This window comes from Equus quagga, chromosome 2 (assembly GCF_021613505.1).
Source record: "Equus quagga isolate Etosha38 chromosome 2, UCLA_HA_Equagga_1.0, whole genome shotgun sequence".
Taxonomy (NCBI): Eukaryota; Metazoa; Chordata; class Mammalia; order Perissodactyla; family Equidae; genus Equus; species Equus quagga.
In genome coordinates, this window is record NC_060268.1 from 69,765,153 (window position 1) to 69,789,774 (window position 24,622).

The 24,622-nt window shown below is 45.9% G+C and overlaps 1 protein-coding gene across 1 annotated transcript in view; it reads right to left on the reverse strand.

Moving 5' to 3' along the window:
• Positions 1-971: 971 nt before the first annotated feature.
• The window catches only part of LOC124235155 (uncharacterized), a 48,377-nt gene continuing 24,726 nt past the window's right edge, over positions 972-24,622 (reverse strand). Inside the window, exons 3-5 of the mRNA XM_046652764.1 lie at positions 11,121-11,176; positions 7,343-7,404; positions 972-1,207 (exon numbers count right to left, since the gene is read on the reverse strand). Of these exons, the coding sequence (XP_046508720.1) occupies positions 972-1,207; positions 7,343-7,404; positions 11,121-11,176 (354 nt within the window). The remainder of the gene's footprint in view (positions 1,208-7,342; positions 7,405-11,120; positions 11,177-24,622) is intronic.

The window sequence follows — 24,622 nt, forward strand, 5'->3', positions numbered from 1 at the left end:
AAGTTAATTTCAATTACCCTCATTTTCTCCTTGGAGTAGCACACACCTCTCCCTCAGTGCGCCTCTGTGTCAGCTGCAGTGGACGCTGATAAGTATTAAGTATTTGGAGCGCTCTGGGTGCCACAGACACCTTGCATTTATCTGCTGACTGTTCAGAGAGCAGATTGTGCCCCCCACCTGTTGGCCTGCAGAGTTTAGTCATATTCTACGGAGCCCAGAGAAGCAAGCTCAGAGATGCTGTCAATGCCCAACTTGCCATAGACCTGAGTATCCCATGGTCACTGGCTCCAGTCTGCTTCTGGGGGAATCAAAGACTGGGATCCCCTAAGGTTTTATGACTCTGGTAAGAATCACCCCTCTTCTCTCCACTCTCCCACCATCCTCCTGGGAGCTCAGCTAGGGCAGCCACCTCTGCTGAGATGGCAGTTTGATAGCTGTGGTCTCCTGGGGAGGGACTAGCTAAGTAGGAGGCAGCCACCTTTCTTATGCCTGGAGATGCAAGGTCCAGACTGTGTCCAGAGCTGCACCCTGTCCAGACTCAAAATGATACCGGCATCAGTCCTTAGGGATGATCAAGTCCAACACTGAGGCCCAGAGGCTGGAGGCCACTTGTTCAAGATCACGCAGCAAGGCAATGGAGAGCAGGATTCAGTCATATAACCCTCAGTCTGGGGGCCTATTCTCCAAGCTGGAGCCTTCTCCATCTGACTGGGGAAATAGACACTCCTGAGTGGGTTCCCCACCCCTAAGCATGCTCACTCACCAATCTCTCAGAGGGGTGGGGCCTAATGAGGGGCAAGTTCTGTGTCGGGCCAAGTCCACGTATCCTGGCATTCGGCTGGATTCATGAATTCATGAGCTACAAGGAACCTCCACGTGTAGTTGTGGAGCCTCAGCTTCCACACAGACGCCCCCCATCTGCCAGGGTGGCCCACCCAGCTTAGCACCATGGCAAACCCCAGGAGCTTGAATCAGGAGTTGTGGAGACAGTCCCAAAAGTGCTGCTTGGCCTCAAGCCACGGAGAGAGGGAGATGCCTTTAGGGTTGCAGCCCGAGGGCCCAAATCCCAGAGTTGTCTGGGTCTCCCGGCACCACAGCCTTTGCAGGACCCGAATCCCCCAGGAGGTCTTCAGAACTCCCCCTCCTCCTTCTAGCCTCCTAGAACTGCCGTGGTGGTGGAGCAGGATGATGTCCTGGGCCCTGCGTCCTGGGGACAGGGAAGCCTCAGGGACTCAGGAAAGCAGCTTGAGGGAAGAGGGCTCCATTAGGATCTGGTCCAAGGCTGGGAAAAGGAAGAAGTGACCTGAAAATAAGCTGAGGATGGGAGGAGGAGATGACCGGCACTTGTGCCATTGAGGTCACTTGATTTCTTCCCAGTGTGAGCACTGGCAGGAGGCTGAGGGAATGTAGTGAAATCTGTCCTGTGTTTGAACCTGCCAGAACTGGCCTAGGCCTGGCTTCTCTAAGGCTGCCCCTGGTCTTGACAATGGGCCAGGAAGCCTCAGATCTTCAGCAACAGGTGGGCCTGGGTGGAGCATCCTCCCCCACCCACAGCTGGTCTCCTGACAGCCACCTCTGAGAGGCCAAGGGCCACCGTCCTTCCCTCAGGAAGGAAGGCAAGCCCCAGGTTGCTGTGAGGCCCTGGCCCTCTCATCTCATTCCTGATGAACCCTGGCACAACAGACCACCCTTTATATCCTCTCCCTCATTCAAGTGATGGATCAGTGACCAAAAGTTCTAAATCCACAACAGCAAAGAGGACGGAAAGGGGCCAGTAGTAGACAAGTGATCTCAAAACAGTTCTGGAAGATAGGAAGGAGGTAGAGACCTTTGGGATGGAATACAGAGAGCAGAAGCCCAGAAAACATGCAGAGGGACTGGAGCCAAGGGGGCTCACCTGTCTGCCACGGGACCCTCAGAGAGCCTGGAGGCTTAGGGCAGGTATCACAGAGGGCAGAGTGAGAAGCGGGGCTGGAATAGGCAGAGCAATGAAGCTCTAAGTTTGGACAGTTAATGCCGCTTCCCCTGAGTCGTGAATGTACTGGGCACTTACCCCAAGGAAGAAAATCAGAGCTTCTTCTCTAATGATAACTGAATAAACTGCCTGGTGAGAGTGGGCACTGCTAGTGTGGTTATCAGCACTCCTGAATAAGCCGTCCTTATTCTAGCACTTAGGGGCCTCCTGGTGTAACATCTGGTTCTCCATCTATTCATGCTGAGCTCTGCCCACATGCACAGAACCCCAGGCCAGCCTGTTTAAAGACGAAAGGATGCCAGGTAGCCCCACACATTAGGCAAAAGGTTCCAACATGAAGGAGAAAGAGCAAAAGAAGCCCTCAGAGCAAATTCAGAGAATAAAAGATAATTTTAAAAAGAAAGAAAGGAAATTTGTATCCTCAGGAAATGAGGCCTCTTAAAAGAAAAAAACAGGGCTATCTCTGATGGTCTAGCGGTTAAGTTCCACATGCTCCACTTCAGCAGCCCAGGATTCAGTTCCCGGGTGCAGAACACACCACTCATCTGTCAGTAGCCATGCTGTGGCAGTGGCTCACACAGAACTAGAAGGACTTACATCTAGAATATACAACTATGTACTGGGGCTTTGGGGAGGGAAAATAAAAGAAAGAGGAAGATTGGCAACAGATGATAGCTCAGGGCAAATCTTGTCCAGCAAAAAAAAAAAAAAAAAAAACCCAGAATGTTAAGAAAAAAGGAACAGTTAGAGAAAGAAATAATTTTTAAAACTGAGGTAAAATATACATAATATAAAATTTACCATTTTAACCATTTCTAAGTGTATGCAGCTCAGTGGCATTAGGTACTTTCACACTGTACTGCAACCATCACCACCATCCTTCTCCAGAAGGTTTCTCATCTTGCAAAATGTAACCATGTGTACCCATCAAACACAAACTCCCCACTCCTCCCTCCCCACAGCCCCTGGCAACCACCCGTCTACTTTCTATCTCTATGACCTGGACTATTCTAGGTACCTCATGTAAGGGGAATCACACAGTATTTGTCCTTTTGTGACCTGTTTATTTCACTTAGCATAATGTCCTCAAGGTTCATTCGTATAGTGTATGTCAGAATTTCCTTCGTTTTTAAGGCTGAATAATGTCGCATTGTGTATGGAAACAAAGTGCCCATCAATGCATGAATGGATAAAGATGTGGTATATACATACCATGGCATACTACTCAGCCATAAAAAAAGATGAAATCTTTCTATCTGCAACAATATGAATGGACCACGAGGGCATTTATGCTAAGCAAAGTCAGTCAGATGGAGAAAGCCAGTACATAGTATGATTTCACTCATGTGGAAGATTAAAACAACAACAAACAAACACATAGATACAGAGATTAGATTGGTGGTTACTGGAGGGGAAGGGGGGACGGAGGAGGGCAAAAGGGGTAAAAGGGCACACATGTACAGTGATGGATGGCAATTAGACTCTGGGTGGTAAAGACAATGTAGTCTACACAGAAATCAAAATATAATGATGTACACCTGAAATTTATATAATGTTATAAGCTAATAAAAATAAATATTCCTTTGCGTGTATATACCACATCCATCCATGGATACTTGGGCTGTTTCTACCTTTTGGCTATCGTAAATAATGTTGTTATGGACACAGGTATTCAAATATAAAAGAAATAACTTTAAAAAAATAATTTTTTTTCCTTCTTCTCTTCAAAGCCCCCCAGCATGAGACTGTATGTTTTAGTTGTGGGTCCTTCTAGTTGTGGCATGTGGGACACCGCCTCAGCATGGCCTGACAAGCAGTGCCAGTTCTGCGCCCAGGATCCGAACCAGCAAAACCCTGGGCCACTGAAGCAGATCATGTGAACTTAACCACTTGGCCACGGGGCCGGCCCCAAGAAATAACTTTTGAAAATTTAAAACATGCTTGCCATAATAAAACTTGCAATAGATGGTTTGGAAAATAAAGTTGGTGAAATCTCCAGAATGTGGAACAAAACGTCAAAAAGAAAAATATACGAGAGGAGAGAGGCTACTTAAAGAAATAATTCAAGAAGTTCAACATCCAAACAGTTGGCATTCTGGAAAGAGGAAAGAGAAAAACAAAGGCAAAAGAGTTATCAAAGAAAGAATCAAAGAGAATTTCCCAGGGGCATGGGATGGCCATGTGGAGGCCCTACTGTATGTCATGTACCACGTGATACCGGGGCTGTAAGAGACACAGTCCTGCCACATGGTGCTGAGAGTCTTGGGAGACAGAGAGACAGAAACCAAGCAGTTGCACAAATTAATGTAAAATTGCAACTAGAATACACATCACAAAGAAGGCTATGGAAACTTAGGCCAGAGAAGGGTCTCTGAGACAGGGACATCTGAGGCCAGAAGTAATCAGGCAGGAGAGGGAGGGAGGAATGTTTGGGGCAAGCGGAACAGCATCTGCAAAGACAGTGTGGCCAGAGGGAGCATGATGAGCTTGAGGAGCTGAAAGAAGGCCTGTGAGGCTGGACTACCAAGAAGCTTCCTAGGTGTTGTGGTGGGTAAGGGGTTGGGCAGACCACACGGGGCTCTGAGGGCCCAAGAGCAGTAAGAAGCCAGGTCTTAGAAACCAAAGCAGGTCCCTAGGGAGAAAGGAAATGCTTTCTATTCCTTCTGGACACCAGGACCAAGAAACAAAGCACAAGTTAAACCCTCAGCTGCTACCTCTCCACTCTGGTACTTGGTGGGACATCCAGGTCCCCTGGAAGAAGCGAAATCCGGCCTGGCCCTGCAAACCACAAGGGGGTGCTGTGAGGCTCAAACCAGAGAAAGGCTAGCAACCTATCCCTTAGACAAAATCACAGGTACCCTTGTCCTAAAAGCTGGGATGGAGAACTGGTGACTGATGGGGTGAGCTGGAGGAGAGGTGCTCAGACTGGTGGATGCACATTTAGGCAGTTTCTACTTTCCATGCATGAGTGCCACTGCAATGCATACATATTTATGCATTCATTTTGCGCATCTGATTATTTCTTTAGGATCAATTTCTAGAAATGGAATTTCTGGTGCAAACAGATGGAAAGTTTTTAGGGCTTTCACCCTACAGCACAGTGGAACCAATTTACAGCCCCAGCAGCAGAATGTGAGTGTCTGTTTATTCAAACTCTTCCCCTGTCTGGCTGTTACTTAAAAAATATCTTTCTGATCTATGCCAGTTCAGCCGCAAGAAGAGGTACCTTGTGGTTTAAGTTGCAGTTCTTTTCTTTTCCTTTTTTTTTAGGAAGATTAGTCCTGAGCTAACATCCACTGCCAATCCTCCTCTTTTTGCTGAGGAAGATTGACCCTGAGCTAACACCCGTGCCCATCTTCCTCTACTTTATATGTGGGACACCTGCCACAGCATGGCCTGACAAGTCCACACCTGAGATCACGGCCGGGGAACCCCAGGCCACCGAAGTAGAGCCCTCGAACTTCAATACGACACTGGATCTGCCCCAAAGTTGCATTTCTTTTGTTACTATTATTGTTACAAATGGCTTCACATGTTTACTGATCATTTACACTTAGTTTTAAATCACATGTCTGTTATGCTCCGTGCCTATTCCTACTGGGGTGGTGTCTTTTTCCTATTGATTTGTAATGATATCAACACTTTTTCAGATATATATTGAATTGTCCTAATTTATCCTTTGCCTATTAATTTTGTTTATGATTTTTTTGATGCACAAAATCTTTTTGCTGTCATATTTTTCAGTCTTTCCCTTATGGTTTCTACTTTTGATATTAAACTTAGAATGGCTTTCCCCACATGGACATTATATGAGTATTTTCCTCTGTTATCTTTTTGGTATCATTTATTATATTTAATTCTTTATCCGGTTTGAAATTTATGTTAGTATGTGGTTTGGGGAAAGATCAAATTCTTAATTTTCTAAGCCATATTTATTCATTTCCTACCCATTTTAAAATGCCACATTTGTCATATTCTGAATATTTAAAGTACACCTTGGGGGGCCGGGCAGGTGGCGCAGTGGTTAAGTGCACACGTTGCGCTTTGGCGGCCCAGGGTTTGCCAGTTCAGATCCCAGGTGCGGACATGGCACCGCTTGGCAAGCCATGCTGTGGTGGGCATCCCACATATAAAATAGAGGAAGATGGGCACGGATGTTAGCTCAGGGCCAGTCTTCCTCAGCAAAAAGAGGAGGATTGGCAGCAGATGTTAGCTCAGGGCTAATCTTCCTCAAAAAATAAAATAAAATAAAATAAAGTACACCTGGGTCTTCAGGGCTCTATATTACATTACATTAGTATATATCATAGCCCCTTATGTTATTTTTTTCTTTCAGTACTTATTTGACTATTCTCTCCCATTTACCAGTGTTGTTTAGAATTAATTTATCAAGTTCCCTACCACTCTCCTCCCAAGCAATTCCTTTAGGATTTTGATTCTAAATTTATAAATTAACTCGACGATAACTTCCCATTCAGAGATATTGTTCCCTCTCTGACTCAGACACCTCACATTAGAGCATATTTACCAGGAACCAAGGTCAAAGGCAGTATGTCCAGTGGGCTCCTGGCCAGGCCTTGAAAGGCCCATTAGGAGGAGGCCATCCCTCCATCTTCATTAACTCCTGTGCCCTGGGGGCCAGGCCAGAGTTCTGGGAAGTAGGAAGGGCCTTTCCACAGCTCTCCCCACATGCCACCTGCTCCCCACTCTGAGGATGGGCATGCTGGGGAGCAACTGCAGATTCATCGTACCCTGGCTCCCACACTGGCACGGGTACCTGGAGTGAGAGTCATGGGCTCCAGGGAGGGGGAGGGAGCTTGCCTTCCAGCATCCTGGGGTCCTGATTAGGGGGTGGACTCCCCTGGGAAGGACAAGAATGCAGATGTCCTGATTCTCAGCTAACTCTCTCTATAGGATTGATGGGAGAGAGAGAGAGAGATTAAGAGAGGTTTCTAATGACAATTTACAAGAGTAGAAGAGAAAAACAAGGAGAGCACAAAAGAGATAAAGTGAGGATGAGCTGCTTTCCCCAAGAGATGTCATACCACAGCCTCCCAGACCTCAATGCCCCCATTTCCCTTCTCTCTGCTCACCCCACCCCACTCCCACCTCCACTGCCCTGGATAAAATATAGTAGGTGGACCAGCAGCATCCACATCACCTGGGAGCTTGTTAGACATTAGAAACTTAGACCCCACTTGGGTCCTGCTGAGTCAGAATCTGCATTTCAAGAGAACCTCCAGGTGATCCACGTGCACAGCTAAAGTTTGAGAACTGCTTGAAAGGAGCCAGGGAGGGGAGATGCCAGGATCTGGAGACTCGCTGAGCTGAATGGAGCTCTCAGTAACAGCTGAGACAAGGACCTACCTGGCACCCTCTCTCCTGAGACAGGTCTGACCTCAGGATCAGCACCTGGGCCCAGGTCAAAGCTGAAAAGCAAAAGAACTAGTTTCAGCAGGAACCAGCCTATTTTCTGCATTGACAGCTGAGTGGAATGAGCGACAAGCTTGAGGTCAGTGTGACACACACTGGGGTTCCCATTTGTAGCGCTTCCCCTTACAGGGGCTGTGACCTGGGGCCCCTCTCTGGCTCTCTGTTGACTTCCCTGTGAAATGGCAATCACTATGCCACCTCATTGACTTGATTGGAGAGTGCTGTTGCCCCAGTAGGTGTTTATTACAAAGGATAATATCTTGAATTTCTACGATACTGCCAATAAGTGTTTTTCCAAGCCAGGAAGATATTATTATGTTTGCTTCAGTCCAGGATGAGTAGGAGCAAGTCACTAATTCATTCAACAGATATTTATTGAGCATCTACTCTCTGTCCAACACTGTGCTAGGTGCCGGTGGATATGGTGCTAACAAAACCTGTTTCTCCCAGAATTAGTTTCCTAGGGCCGTCATAACAAAGTACCACAAACTGGGTGTCTTAAAGCAATAGAAATTTATACTCTCCCAATTCTGGAGGCAAGGAGTCCAAAATCAAGCTGCGGGGAACACTGGTTCCTTCCTGAGTTTCTGGGGGAGAATCTGTCCCATGCCTCTCTCTTAGCTTCTGTGGTTGCTAGTCGCATTCCTTGGCTTGTGGCAGCCTAACTCCACTCTCTGCCTCTGTTACAACACGGCATTCTCCTTGTGTGTCTGTCTCTGCACCTTATTTCCCTCTTCTTATAAGGACACCAGTCATTGGATTAGGGTCCCCTTTAACTCAGTATGACCTCATCTCAATGAGATTATACGTACAAAGATCTCATTTCCAAAAAAGGTTGCATTCACAGGTTCTGGGTGGTGTCAAACATAAAGCCAAACACTAGTTAAAGTGGTAAGGGTAGACTTTACTCAGTAACAACCATTACAACAGGGAAAAGAGTTCACAAACTCAACTTGCATTTGTGCAGAGGTGACTGGGCATTTTAAAGGGAGAATAGGTGGGGCCAGCCCAGTGGTGTAGCAGTTAAGTTCACATGCTCTGCTTCTGGTCCAGGGTTTGTGGGTTTGGATCCCAGGCACGGATCTACACACTGCTCATCAAGCCATGCTGTGGCAGCATCCTAAATACAAAAAAAAAATAGAGGAAGAGTGGCACAGATGTTAGCTCAGAGCTAATCTTCCTCAAGCAAAAAGAGGAAGATTGGCAACAGATGTTAGCTCACGGCCAATCTTCCTCACCAAAAAAAAAAAAAAAAAAAAAAAGGAGGGAGTTGGGTTCTCTCTAGGAATGCAGCCTTGAGCTGTCAGAAACTATATTAGTGTTTATTCAGGTCTTTTGGTGTGGGGGTGGGAGGGTGGACAAAATCATTTGCGCTGACAGTCTGTAGTTTTCATAGGCCTGAGTTGAGGCCTAATAGAAAAGAGAGATCAGAGGAGCCTCTTAAGTTTGGTCAAGAAGTAAGTCTTTGTGAGTGAACATGAATTTTTGGGAAACACTATTCAACCCAGAACACTCACCCAGTCCTCCCATTTCAGTAAGTGGCTCATCATTCACCCAGTTATCCAGGCCCAATCCTAGGAGGCATCTTTGATGCTCTCTGTCCTCTTCACCCTCCCCACACTTCCAAATCCCCACAAAGCCTTCTGACAGCTGCATTTCTGGCTTGTCCACCGCTCTCCATCTCCACCTTCCCACCCAGGCCCAGCTGCCACCATCTCTAGCCTGGACTCCCTCAAGCCCCTAGCTGGCCCCCCACTCCCACTTTAGACCCCTAGGCTCTTGTCTTTGGCTAGTGGCCACAGCAAGCCAATTAAAGCAATCACGTCATGTCAGTTCTTCTGCTTAAAACCCTCTGGAAAGAAATCTAAACCTTTTGCTTGGTTCTAAGGCCTCAAATGCTATGGTTCCTGCCTCCCTCTGTCTAACCACATTTTCGACTGTTTGTCCCCTTGTTCATGCCACGTCAGCCACACACACCAAGTGTGCCCATCTGCACAGACTTTGCCATCTCCTGTTCCCTCTGCCTGGAATACTCTTCCCCCAGAGCTCCCAAAGCTTGGCTCCTTCTGGTCATCTGGGACTCAGCGTAAATGTCACCTCCTCAGAGAGCTAAATTACCCTCTCCTTGTCACTCCGTATCACATCACTCCACTCTGTTTGCTTCAGAGGTTATTCTGCACATCTATTTCTTGACTTGTTCACTGTCTCTGCCTCCCCAACCCACCCCATAGAATGAATGAGAATAAGGACTTTGTTTTCTTCACTAGTGTGTCCCTAGGACTTAGAATAGTGACTGAGAGATAGTAACTGCTCTGTAAATGTTTGCAAACAAAAGAACAGACAGGCTTATTCTTCATCCTCATGAGGCTTCTGTCCAAACTTTCTGTTGGACTGTTCCCAACTGGCTGTCTTCCAGACCAACCCAAGGCAGCGGTTAAAATATAGATTCCCAGGCATCACCTCCAGATGAATGACTGAATTTCCAGGGGAGGGCCCTGGGAATCTTTACTTGAGGACCCTGCTTTAGATGAGCAAGAATTGGTTCAGGTCAGGGCCCTAGGAGAAAGGCTTTCTTTTTTTTTTTTTAAATCCTGTGGCTAGCCATACGTGCTCTCAAGAGGACATTGATAGCTTCATCCAATCTTGCTTCATCTGGCTATCAATGCCTGGCATGCAGGAAGCACTAAGAACTACTAGTTGGGAGGAAAATGAAATGAGATGTGTACTTGGTTGTCATAACTTTCCTGATGCAGTAGAGGGATCACTGGCCTGGGAACCAAGATGACTGGGTTTGCACCCCAGTTTTGCTGCTTCCTAGTTGGGTAGTCTCTGAGCCTTGGTTTCCCCATGTGTAAAAAGAGAGTAATAGTACTTAGACCATGGAGTTGTTTCATTCTTTCATTCATTAATTCAAGTATTTATTCATTCCTTCAAACATTTATCAAGTATCTTCTGCATTCCAGGACTGCGCCAAGGCACAGGCGATATAGAAATGAGCAAGAGTCAGTCATTGCAAGGAAAAGCAATATATGTGTCCCCAGGACCGGAAATGCCCCACCCTCTTGCTGCCTGTAGCTGTAGTCTCAGAGAGGTCCCAGAGTAACACAAGAGAAAGAACCAGTTCCAGCATGCAGAGTCTCATGGAACTTTAATTAAGTCTTGATCTCTCCAGCATTGTGGGAACAGGCATGGGACTTCCCAAGCTAGCTCAAAGGAGGTAACTTTCCTCAAAACTTACATGTGATAAGACCACTTCCTATACTACAAATATTCATTCACTTATCCATACAATAAGTATTTATTGGGTATTTACTACTATTCCTATGGGGTATTGTGCAACTGGTGGAGGAGGTTGCCATTTCCAGTAAAAGAAACATTTGGATAAGAAGCAGGTTCGAGGGAAGATTGTGAGGTCAGTTCTGGAGAGTCTGAGTTTAAGGGCCTTGTGAGAGGCACATCCCTGGAGCTTAGAGGAGGTAACTTGTCTCTAACGTATGGAAGATATTGGAAGCCGTGCTTGTGGGTGGCACTAGGGAGAAAGTGCAGAATCCCCTCCCACTGCAGAATCTCTCCGACTCTCATCATCACAACAACCCGCACTCCCTAATAAAAAGTGGGAAGCGTCCTCAAGGAAGGCAGAGGGAGGGAGCTCTTCTTTGGAGGCCACCAGTCACTCTGCCTTTCTTCTTTCAGGCCCTGACATCTTACCTACAGCACTTGCCAGAGCACTGCAGGAATCTCCCCTTCGTCTAGGTGCTCCCAACGTCTCTGTTGTGAAAGGAAGGAGGGTTCATCATGAAAGTTTTTAGCAGCAAACAATTTGAAAGTAAAATTTTGAAAATCCCATTTAAGATAGCATCAAAATTTGTCAAATACCTAGGAATAAATTTAGCAAACCTCTACACTGAAAACTATAAAACATTGCTGAAATTAAAGAAGACCTAACTGAATGGAGAGGTCTGTCATGTTTTGGGTTGGGAGATACAAAATGCCTAATGTACCAGTTCTTCTCACAATTGATCTATAAATTCAATGTAATCCCCATCAAAATTCCATCAGGCACTTTTTTTTTGGATTTGAAAAGCTGATTTTAAAATGTCTATGAAAATTCAAAGGACTTAGAACAACTAAAGCCATTTTTAAAAGAAGAACAAAGTTAGAGAACTTACTCTATCTGACTTCAGGGCTTCCTTCAAGCTACAGTAATCAAGAGCATTTAGTACTGGTGGAAAGCTAGACACAGATCAATGCAACAAAAAAATAGTGTCCAGAAATAGACCCACACATATCTGGTCAACAGATTTTTTACAAAAGTGCTAAGAAAATTCAATGGGAAAAGGAAAAGTTTTTCAACAATTATTCTGATCAACTGGACATCCACTGGAAAAAAAATGAACATTGATACAACCACCATATCCAAACTTACTTAAAAATGGATCAGAGACCAAAATGTAAAACCTAAAACCATAAACTTTTAGACAAAAAAAAAAGAGTATCTTAACAAGCTTGGGATAGGCAAAGATTTCTTAGACTACAAAAAGCACATGTAAAGGAAAAATTGATAAACTGGACTTGATCAAAATAAAAAACCATTGTTCTTTGAAAGTCATCATTAAGAAAATGAAAAGGCAAGCCACATTCAGGGAAAAAATATTTGTAACATATCTATCAGACAAAGTACTTGTATCCAGAATGTATAAAGAACACTTACAACTCAGTAATAAGAAAACAAGCAACCCGATAGTAAAATGGGCAAAAGGTTTGAAAAGACACTTCACAGAGAAGATATACAAATGACTAATAAACGAGTGAAAAAATTCTCAATATCATTAGTCATCAGGGAAATGCAAATTACAACACATTCACCACAATAGCTAAAATTTAAAAAGCTGACCATACCTAATGTTGGTAAGGATGTGGAGCAATTGAAACTCTCAGACTGTTGGAAGGAATGTAAAATGATACAACCACTTTGGAAAACTATTTGATAGACTCTTTAAAACTAAACCTACACTTACCATGTGACCCATCCATTTCATTTGTAGATACTTAACCAAGAGAAACAAAAACAAATTTCCACACAAATACTTGTCCATGGAAATTCATAACTTTATTTGTAATGATAAAAAATTGGAACGAACCCAAATTTCCACCAAGTGAACAGCTGAACTGTGATATAGCCATACAATGGAATACTATTCAGCAGTAAAGGAAAAAAACTGTTGACACACACAACAAAATGAGTGAATCTCAAAAGCACTACACTAAAGGAAAGAAACTGGCCACTCCGCCCCCCCCATCGCCTCAATGCACTCCCCCCGGCCGCCCCCGGCCAAAAGAGGACACACTGCGTAATTCCGTTTAAACAACATTCTACAAAGTGCAAACTAACCTACAGGAACAGCAAGCTGATCAGCGGTTGCCTAGGACAGGGGTGGAGGGAGTGACAGATTACAAAGGGGCACAAGGAAACTTCTTCTCGAGGTTATGGAAATGTTGTCTTTCTGAAGTTTGGTTTCATGGGTATATGTAAATATCAAAACTGATCAAATTGTACATTTTAAATATTTGTAGTTTATTGTACTTCAATTATACTTCCATAAGGTTGGAAAAGATCTTTTAAAAACATGTGAAACTAATCTATAGCATTAGAAGCCAGAACAGTGACTCCCTCTGGGGGAACAGCGAAGGGAGAGGGCGCAGGCGTCGCTGGGGGCTGTCTGTGCTCTGCATCTTGAGCAGGGTGCTGGTGCACAGGTGTCTCCAGTTCGTGAAAATTCATTGAGCTGAACATTTATTACTTGTGACCTTTCATATATACATATCATATATATATACACACCTTGATAAAAAGGGTTTTTAAAGAAAACTTTCCCCAGGCCTTAGATGAGTGAGAGAGCTGCAGGCAGTCTAGGGGGGAAGACTCTGGACTCTGGAGTCAGCCTGCCTGGCCTCAGCGTCCCCGTGCATCCGCTTGCTAACTGTTGACCTGGGGCAAGTTTTTAAATCTGTCTGAACTTCAATTTCCACACCTGGAAAAAAATAGAGGTAATAACAGCACTCCTGTCATAGATCTTTTTGTGATCAACTGAGATGAAAAGAATAATAAAAATGTTTACATTTATTGAGCACTTATTCTATGCAGGGCCCTGCTGGCACTTTATAAGTTTTAGCTTGCTTATTTTTCACAGCAAGTATAAAGAAGATATTCTTGAATTCCTATTGAACAGAGGAAAAACATGAGGCAGAGAGAGGTCAAGTAGCTTGTCCAAGGTCACATAGCCAGTGAGTGGTGGATTGTAAGCTAGGAGGGCTGACTCCATGACTAACCTGCAGTCTTCCTTCAAGCCTTTACCTGATGCCCCAGCGCAGTGCCCAGCAGAGGGGAGCACGGAGGAAGTGTTATTTGCCATCCTTATTGTTACTTAAGATGTCTCCATTGTAAAGGCTTCTAGCAAAGGAAACAAAAGAAAATCAGGCCCTGCCAGCGCAGATTTTTAAATCAGCAGCCCCTTAAGCTGAGAACCCCAATTCCCTGTGAGGATTAGGCGTTCTCATCAGTGTGCCGAAACCATGGCTGAGAGTGCTAGCCTGCTTCTCTCTCTCCCCCACCAGGCCATCCGTCTCTGAAGCAAAGGGCCTGGCACGTTCTCCATGTTCTCCACATTAAAAGAATGAGTGAAAGGGGAAATTGGAATAGAGATGTTCTCAGGTCCCCTTTTAGTCTATGAGAGTCTGGAGACCTTGAAGTCCGAAGCTTCCCCCACACAGCATCTCATCCAGGAGCCCATTTCAGCCCATCCTTTACACAGTGCTGTGCTGGGGCTGGAGATGGAAGGTGTGTGGGTTGGGCACCAGGTAAAGCAGATGCTGAGATGCATTTCGGAGATTTAAGAAGGTTGTAAGGAGAGGTGGTGACTGTGGAAGATAAGACGGGGAGGAAGCAGGATTGGGCAGGGCAAGCCTTCAGACTGTGATGCAGATCTGACAAAGTCTTGGCCAACCCAACTGGGGCCTCTGGAGTCCTGGGCTGGGCAAACATGGTCAGGCCCCTGGAGCCTTGCTGTGCTCAGCCATTGGCTGCAGCTGCCTGGGAAGGGTGTGGCTTCTACTCAAATGCTGAGGCAACACTTGAAGATGCTAGCTGCTGGAGGCAGGCAGCTAACTTCACTCCTGGTAGCGGAGAGATCTGAGCATCTTCATCGCACTCATGCACAGGAAGAAAAACACCCAGTGCCTGCCAGCCCTGCTGCCCTGCTCACAGCGCTGTTGGAGAAACAGGATCTGGCTAGTGTCTGGTCTCCAGTGGCACCTGGCCTGGCTTTTCCTCTAGAACCGCCTGCCTTTGCCTGGGCACCAAGGGACACCTGGGGGCCCAAGTGGGACCAGATATAAAGAATCAAATACTGACTAGGGTCCTTCAAGACCGCAATACTGAGGTCTGTTAAGAGCTGGAACCATAAAGATTGGGAGAAATCTGGGCAGGCTTTCTGAAGAGGACACTGAATGCCCAGATACCTCTGATAAGAGGGAAGAACAGAGGAGGTCATTCAGGATACAATAGAGCAGACTCCTTAGACTTAAACCAAGGGTTGGAAAAGCTTAATTTCCTGCCTCCCTCAGAACTCTAGGACATAAACCCACATCATTAGTTACGACCCTGATGATCGAAGAAGCAAAAGTCAGGATTACCTTGTGGAAGGATCATCCAACTATTAAGCACCTACTGAATGCCTAAGCAGATCTGAGCAAAAATTCCTGCCCCTCCACAACCCGACATCACTAGGTGTGGCCACCACTTCAACGGCCCAGTCGTTGTGCTGTGTGCTTTACCTACAGTGTCTCCTTTAATCATCAGGACAGCCCTATACATGAGGAAAAGGAGAAAGCAACTTGTCCAAAGTCATTTAGTTCCCAAGTGGCAGAGCAAGATGGGAACCCTTGTCTGTGACCTCACAGCCTTAACTACAACCCTAAGTTTGAAAGCCAAGGAGTCTGGGGGCTGGAAGGAGCATGGAGAAAACTCACTCCAACCTGCTCCATAACAGAGGAGGATTCTTTGAGACCAAGCGAGGTATTAGGCTAGCAGCAGGCACTGAGCTGGCACCAACCCAGATGGTGAGCCCTTGGAAATGCCTGGGGTGGGGCCAGCCAGAGGGGAGGGGACCAGCTATTCTTTGTCTCAAATCCCTCAGGTTGGGTGGCTGCACTCGCCAGGTCTCAGGTCTGAATCAGCCCTGACATGTTACCGAAGCCCCAGCTGCAGAGCCACCAACACTGCTGGCTCTGCAGTCTCAGCTGCTGTGTGCCCAGATGCTCATGAGCACGTTGGTGAGCCGAGCTGTGCCTGAAGGAGAGAGGGGGCAGGTACAGGAGAAGGGAGGGAGCAGGGAGCAGCAGGGTCAGGGAACAAGGGCCATGGGATCCAACAGAGGCCAGATAAGATTGGAAATCTGAGCTTAACCTCTTGCCCCAGCTGGGCAAGTGGAGGGGTCTGGGGTTTGGTGCCTGGTCATCCTGGGTTCAAACCCCAGTTCCACCAGCCTCACTCTCCTTCAGTTTACTATAAAATGGGGCAATAAATTCTTGTGAGGATAACATGAGAGAATTAATTACGAATTACCTAGCACCTAGTAGGGGCCTGGTACCTTGTGGCTTCTTCCCCACCTGCCCTAAGAATTGAGGGTCAAAGATCCCACCCTGTCTCTGGAGCCCTTTCAGACTAGTATGGGGCTGACTTGACCCTTTTAACAAACAATTCTGCCAGGAAGCCAATGAAGCAAGTCTCACTCTGGAGCTGCTGTGGGAGAGAGAAGGCTTCCTGGAGGGGGAGCATCCTGGTAGAGTGCTTGAGCCTGCCTTGAAGGAAGTGTCAGAGTTCAATCAGGGAAGAAGCAAAACCACCATGAGTTATGGGTTAACAGATTTAATTAAGATTGTGGGAGAGGCTGGGGAAGTGGAGGTGCTGGAGGATCAGAGAAAGGGTCACTAATCGGTCAATCTGAGAAGCCATGTCCAGCCACCTAAGTGGGACCGCCAAGGGGAAATTCTCCCGGAGATAACTATGGGCAGCTGTGCCTCCCCGAAGCCCCCACATCTGTGGGTCTGCCACTAAGTGTCTGGTGGTGGGCCTGTGGCTGGTGTGGTCTGCAGGGTCAGCAGTTGGGAAGAAGAGCTGGGCGCAGGGCAGAGAGTGAGGACAAGGTGGATCCCACTGACACCGCTATGTCTGTGACTGCATATAACTGCAGAAGCCTTCAGACAGTAATGGCTGCCTCTTCACTTCTGCCATGCAAATTCCTCTTCTGGCCAACTCTAACTGAAAACCAAACAGTGAAGGGGATTCTGGGAACTGTAGTCAATCAAGTCGACGTAGTATAAACCACCACAAAGGATAAGTGGGAAGAAAAGTCAAGGAAGGGCATCCAGGCAGAGGGAACTATGCTTGCAAAGGCTCAAAGGCAAGAACACTCCAAAGTGTTCCCACCTTAGGTTCCCCCACATCCATACACACTCCCTATTATTCCCTCTTGTGGTATTCAGTAGTTTCCCTCATGATAATTTGTCAATCTTCCTTTATTTATGTGTTTATTTGTCTAATGTGTGTCTCTTCCACTAGACTATTAGTTCCATGAGAACAGACACTGCTTGGCACCACTTTATTCCCAGCACTGAGAACAGAGCCTGGTACAAAGTAGATTCTTGTAGCATAGTCTATTGTTGTCCTCAATATCCATTCTCCCTTACTTCCATAGTGGTAGAATCCCTGATTATTTGCTGGACCATGGTCACCCAGAACAAAGACTACATTTGCCAGGCTCCCTTGCAGCTAAGTGTGCCTAAGATTGGGATGTAAGCAAAAGTGTTGTGTGGCAGTTTTTCAAGAAACTTCCTTAAAATACAGCTGGCCTATGCCCTTAATTCTTTTTTCTTGATTCTTTACTTCTTCTGGCTTCCTGAAATGTACAGATGATGGTTGGAGCTCTAGCAGCCATCTTGAAACACACAGACAAGGAGTATTACCTTAGGCTGACAGAGCAGAAAGCTAGAAGGAGCATGTGTCCTCTGGAAGTTTGTGAAATAAAGTGACCAAATCAGTCCTGTACTGCCAACTCCAGAGCTTCTAAGTGAGAGAGCAGCAGGTTTCCATCTTGTTTACATAACTATTGCTTTTGTTCTTTATTCTTCACAGCCAAACCCAAAGTGAATTGTTAAATGCTCAGTAAGTGTTTGTTGTGTGAATGAAGGAAGGAAGAAAGCTCCTGCATGTCTGGGTAGCATGTGAAGTGAGGAAGTGGTAGGGGGACCTCAGACCTCAAAAGGAGTCACTGCTGTGGCCAGAGGGGCTAGAACCACCATATCAGATCTCCCCAGGAGCCAGAACCTGCCCTGGGAGGCCCTGGGACCTTCCAAAGCTCAGAGAGCCACGACGAGGGTAGGAGGAAGCTGCTGTTGCAGGAGCTCAGTCCTGGTCCCATTGTCAAAGTGAGAAGGCACAATTTGCCAAAAGGTTTTGAATGCATGAAAAAAACTCACCACCACCAAAACTCTTCACACAAACCAACTGGTTCCTAGAGTGTCTGGATATGAGCAGCCTGAACTCAGAAGCTCAGGGAGGCATCTGGGAAAGCGGTTTCCTCCCATCCCCACAGCCCTCTCTTGCTCAGCCCTCCTTCCTGCTTCCCTGGACCATTTCCACAGCTCCCCACCCCCAGCTCAGCCTGGCCCCTCCACCTCCAAACCATGCAGTCTCCAAAGCTGTATTTCAAAAGTGCAGAGTGAATAATTACATCACCTCCAGACCTTCTGTGGCTCCCCAGTGCTTCAGAGCCAAGCACTCTATCCCAGCAGACTATGCTTCTGCAACTGCCTCTCTTCAACCTCCAGCTCTCACCACTGGCCCCCTCATGCTCCAGGTCAAATCACACTGAACTCCTTGGTGTTCCCTCACCATGTCATTTTCTCCAAGCCAACCTCCCCTTGTCAACTTTGCTTCCACTCCCTGGAGCCCCTTCTCTGCCCATCCCCTCACCAAAGTTGACAACTGTAGCCTTTTCTTTTAAGACTATGCTCAAGGATCACCTCTTCCTGGAAGCCCTCCCTGACTCCTCCTGCAGAGTCAGTCTCTCTCCTCTGTGCTCCCAGGTCCTCTGCCTTTTCCTCCACTGCAGTACACACGTCACTGCACCATCTCAAGCAGATAGTGAGGTCCTCAAAGCTAGGAACCACAAGTTTTTAAAATAATAAAGTGTTTTTTCTTTTTCTTATCTTGAGGTGAAATTCATACAACGTAAAATCAACCACTTTAAGTGAACACTCCGTGGTATTTAGTACATTCACAATGCTGTGCAACTACTACCTCTCTTTATTTGCATCACTCCAGAAGAAAACTGCAAACTCATTAAGCAATGAGTCCCCGATAATAAAACATCATTAAGTAGAGATAAAAGACAGGTGACATTAAATGTGCTTATGATACTTTTATTTTTTTAAAAGGGGTCCACTACTCCTCTATATTTCCAAGGAGAAGCTTCAAAATCACATTTTAAAAGGATTTATTTACATTTTCAGCCCAAAGTCTTTCCCCTTGAATTTGGGGAGAGTGGGATGGGGAGGGAGCTGACTGTTCATCTGATTGCTCGTGGAACAGGAAGAGAAGCACCGGTGGCACCTGCCTTGACATGAGGTTGTCAAATAAAACACAGAACACCTGTGAAACCTGGCTTTCAAATGAACAATGAATAATTTCTAAGTGTAAGTATGTCCCATGCAATGTTTGGGACGTACTTTTCCTAAATTTGGTAAGCTTATGGGGGGTCGTTCGGAGAATCTCACGAGATGCCAGGGTGACAGGATTTGAAGGATTAGTGTTTGTGGGGAGGCGATTTGTATCAAGGGAGCCTTTGGGGCTTGTTCCTGTACCCCCAAGGCAGCATGCTCCTGCCTCTCCCAAGCCTGGCCCAGCACCAGACACCCATCCTCCCCCTGGCCGCGGCCTGGGCACCTGCAGAAAAACAGAAAAGCAAAAAAAAGGTTCTAGGGCCCTGCTTGGTCTTCCCAGAGCATTTTGACCCAGATGCTCACAGCTTCGCCTGCTTCCTCTTACACATTCCCAGCAGTGCTTCATAGGGTTTGGTTTGAGGGCGGTTTTGGTTTTTTGTTTTTCCTTTCTTTAATTTGTCCTTGGTGCTTATAACCTTCCCCCCCCCACCCCCCGCCCCGCCAACATTTTATTATGAATAATTTCAAACAAAAGAAAAGTTGAAACAACTTCCAGTTTCAGAAGAAGATGGAATCGAAACACTTCTCCCCATTCATTCACTAAGGCACCTAAAATCCCTGGACATTATATACAAAACAAAGATAAGAGGACTCTGAAAAGTGGAGAGAAGGCAGACCAGCTGGGAAGCTCAGGACCCAAGGAACAACAGGGTGAGGAGTTCCCTGGGTTTTCTTTTTGCCTGATATATGCCCAACTTGGAGCTAGAGAAGCCGGCAACCCGGAAACACCAATGGGCACAGACAAAAAAAAGCCTTAACACAGGCTGCTCTCTCTAACCAAAGGACAAGGAAAGGCACAGCCCATCAAGACAGAAAGCTCTAGACAATAACTGTTCTCATCCAGCCACATATCCCTGAAAAACCATGGCCCTAGACCCACCCTATCAGCAAAGACTTCCATCCTTGCCTGGCTGGAGCAAGGAGCCCCTCACCTCACCACCAGGCACCAGCGGGGCCCACTGGGGCATAGTAGCAAGACCCCCGCCCCTTCCCAGCCAGACTGGCAGCAACGGAGGACAGCAGAGGGAGCCTGGACTTCCACTCCTATCTAGCACCGAACACAAGATTGAAATAAGATCCAGAGTCTCAAAACATCATATCTAAGATGTCCAGGACATAATCTAAAACCACTCATCATACCAAGAACGAGGAATGACAAAAGACAATCAACAAACACCAACACCAAGCTGACAGAGATGTTGGAATTATCTCAGAAAGATTTTAAAGCAGCTGTCATAAAAATGTTTCAACAAGTAATTGCAAGCATGCTTGAAAAGAATGAAAAAAGAAAAGTTACGAGAATTTTACAGTGAACTCTAAGATACCCATCACCTAGATTCTATAATTAACCTTTTACTAGACTTACTTCCTCATCTATCAATCCATCTATCCCTCCATCTTATCTTTTAGACATTTCAAAGTCAGCTGCAGAGTTCAGTGCACTTCTGCTCACATGGGCAGCGTTCGAACCTGAGCCTGAAGGCCTCAGGAGCAATGCTGCTCTGCAGCTCCACAAACAGAGTTCTGGGCTCTCTGTGGGCAGGAAAAGGGGAGAGTTAGTTGTCTTGTGGCTGGGTGATGCCCAAGAATATGTGTGTGTGTGTCCAGTGTTTGTTTCTTAGTAAGAAGCGTGAACCAACAAGGAAAGGCATTCTAGGATGGGGATTAAATACCAAGAATTAGGAGGGAGACCTCTGCTCAGCCCCTATTACCTTAGTTGAAGAGGCTGGAGTCCAGGGCATCACCCACAGGCCTCAGGACGAGCCCTGGCCTCAGGAAAATAGAGCTCCAAGGATGAATTCTCGGAGAGCACAAAATCCACCCTCTCACTACAGATGCAGAACCCGGACCCTGAGTCCTGCAGTAGATTTTGGCAGATCCCACGCTGCTTCTCTCTCTGGAGTACTGCTGCAGCCTGCATCTCACCCACTGCCAAAGCAACTGCAGAAAGAGCACGTGGCAGTCATGGGCCGAGCCCTGGGCCAGGCCATCAGCTTGTCTACCTGACCCTTGGACACCTGCTCAGTCTGCAGCAGGTGCCAGGCCAGCTGAGGGATGAGGCACACAGCAAGGAGGGTGCTGCCCATCTCCACAGTCATCATCCTCCTGGGCCCACTCATCAATAGGCACTCCTTTTTAAAAAATTTTTTTGTTTAATTACAAAATATCTCAAACATACATAAATCTGTAAGGAAATCATATAATGAACACCTGGGTACCACTATCCAGCTTCATCAGAACTTACTAACATTTAGTCATCGTTGCTCAGATCTCCTTTTCTTGTTTTAAGAAATAAAGCATTTGGGGCTGGCCTGGTGGCACAGCGGTTAAGTTTGCACGTTCTGCTTCTCAGCCACCCGGGGTTTGCCGGTTCGGATCCTGGGGGTGGACATGGCACTGCTTGGCAAACCACGCTGTGGTAGGTGTCCCACATATAAAGTAGAGGAAGATGGGCACGGATGTTAGCTCAGGGCCAAGCTTCCTCAGCAAAAAAGAGGAGGACTGGCAGTAGTTAGCTCAGGGCTAATCTTCCTCAAAAAAAAAAAGGTAAAGATACAAAGCATTTGAGATACAAGGAAAACCCCTAGAACCTCTCCTCAAGCTCATTTCTCTTCCCACCTCCAGAGGTAACCACTACTCTGAATGTCAAGTTTATCACTCCTGTGCAATTTTATAGTTCTTCTACTCACGTGGGTACCTTCAAACACGTTTTTAAACATTAACTTATATAATATATTGTCTGCAATTTGTACAGATTATTCAAAACTTACTTTTTTGCTGAACACTAATTTTTTAAAAAGATTTATTTATGTTAATTAACATGACTCTAAATTAGGGGTCAGCAAACTATTTTTGTAAAAAGCTAGATAGTAAACATTTTAGGCTTTGCAGACCACATGTGGTGTCTGTTGCACATTCTTTGTTTTGCCTTTTTTTGCTGTTGTTTTGTTTTTAAAAGCTCTTTAATGATGTAAAAACCATTCTCCTTAGCTCCCGGGCTGTACAAACCACGCCATGGGCCCGATTTGGCTCTAGGTCGTATTCTATTGTATGACTACCCCTCAGTTCGTGCCTCCGTGGTCCTATTGATGGACATTTCAGTTGTTTCCAACTTTTCACTACTATATACAGGGCGACTGTGAACATCATTGTGTAAAGGTGTGAGTCCACACCAAGAAGTGGAAGGGCTGGGTGCTGGACACAAGCATGTTCGACTTCACATTACAATGCCAGTTTCTCCCTAAACTGGCAGCGCAGAGGTCCCTGCAGCAGCTTATGAGCGTTCCTGTTGTTCCACATCCTTTCTAGCATCTGCTATTACATGAATTCATTAAATAATATGAAATGGTATCTTGTTGTTTCTATTTGCATTTCCCCTGTTCTATTGAGGTTAAATATGTTTTCCCACATTTGCAGACCATTCGAGTTTCCACTTCTGTTAATTACATGTTCATGGCATGTGCCCATTTTTCTCTTTGGTTTGTTGACTATTGTAAAAAGTTCATAGAAATTCCTTAAATATTCTAGGACATACCATTTGTTGATTATATGAATTGCAAAGATCTTCTCCCAGTCTGTGGTTTCTCTTTAAACTGAATTTGTAGTATGGTTGGTTGGATAGAAGTTTACATAGTTTAGTGAAGTCAAATCTAACAACATTTTTCTTTTAGGTTTATGTTTTTAGTATTTTGCTTACGAAATTACTTTCTACCTGTTATGGACTGAATGTTTATGTCCCCCCTCTCCAAATTCATGTGTTGAAATCCTAACCCCCAGTGTGATGGTTTTAGGAGGTAATGAGGTCGTGAGTGTGGAGCCGTTATGAATGAGATCAGTGTTTTTACAAGAAGAGGCATGAGAGAACTGGTGTCCTCTCCCTGCTCTCTGCCACGTGAGGACACAAGGAGAAGGCGGCCATCTGTGAACTAGGAGGAGGAGCCCCACCAAGAAGCTGATCACGCCAGCACCCCAACCTCAGAGCTCTGGCCTCTAGGGCTTTGAGAAATAAATGTGAATTATTTAAGAACCAGTCTACAGTATTCTATTATAGGAGCCAAAACTGACTGAGGCTCTACCTCAGTCCTAATGATATCCTCCTATATTTCCATCTAAAATTTCTTCATTTCACAACTAGACCTTTAATCAACCTGGAATTTATTTTTGGTATGATGTGAGCCAGGGATCTAATTGTATTTAACAGTGTTTACTTTTCCATGTGGATAATCCGTTGTCCCAACACCATTTATGGAATACTCCCTCCTCTCCCCACTGATGGACAAGGCAACCTCTGTCTCATTTCAAGTTTCCATATGTCACGGATCTCTTGCTGGGTTTTTCTTCTCTTCCAGTGGTCTATTTATCGATCCCCTTGACAGCACTTCACTGTCTTAATTTCTATGGCATTATAATACATCTAAGTCTCTTAATAAGTTCCATTCCCTACCACTCCATATGTCACTCGTATTCTTTAAAAATGTGTTCATTTGGGTTCCCCTAGAAGCAGAGCTTGAGGCAAGGATTTGGGTGCAAGCTTTTTCTTTAGAAAGTGATCCCAGGAAGCATAAGCAATGGAGTGGGGAAGTGTGAAAGAGAAGGGAAGAAAGCCAATAGAGGGTATGTTAATAAGTAGATTACCACAGAGGTTACCTGGGGCTCAATATCACTGGACACTTCAGACTCATTCCAACTCAGGGGCAAAGAAGCTGGAGTGTTTATCCACTAACTCCCACTCCTCATTGGCTGTTTTAAAATGTACCCAGGATTTGTTTTAACCAGGTATGGTAAGACACACAGACACAGAGTGACTGTAATGAAGGAAGTTTTTTATACTCACAGATCCCTAGAAACAGGAGGCAGGGCATGCCATGCAGGGCCACATGGAGAAGCACCAGGATCAGTCAGGAGGCAGAGGGAGTGACAAGAAAGTATGGGCACAAGCCTTTATTGTGGTTTCATAGGAAAGGCAAGGCAAGGTAAGCAGGTTTAGGATTGGCTACTTTGAATGATTTCAGTGGGCTCTGGGGCACAGGAGCTGTACCTAGTTTTCTGGTACCTGGCCCCAGGTGAATGGGGCAGATGGATAGTGGCCCTTAGTCTAAGAGCCTGATAAGGAGGTGGGTGAGGGTATGGGCTTTGGATTGGTTGGTTTGCATAAGAAAGTTGCACTTAGAGGTGAGTCCTTTACTATCTCTAGGAATTGGCTAACCCTGGGAGGGGCTCTCCTCAGGATCAGCAAGACCCCAGATGTCAAAATATCAGAAAATACAGAAATAAAAAGGCATGGTTAATACCCTGAGGCTGCCTTTGGAGGCATCAACTCCCTGGCAGGCAGGGGGTTGGTGATGCTGAGGATATGAGCAGGGCACCAAGGGTGTGTGCTACACTATTCTTGGCCCTCAATTTCTACATGGATTTTGTGGTCAGCCTGTTAAG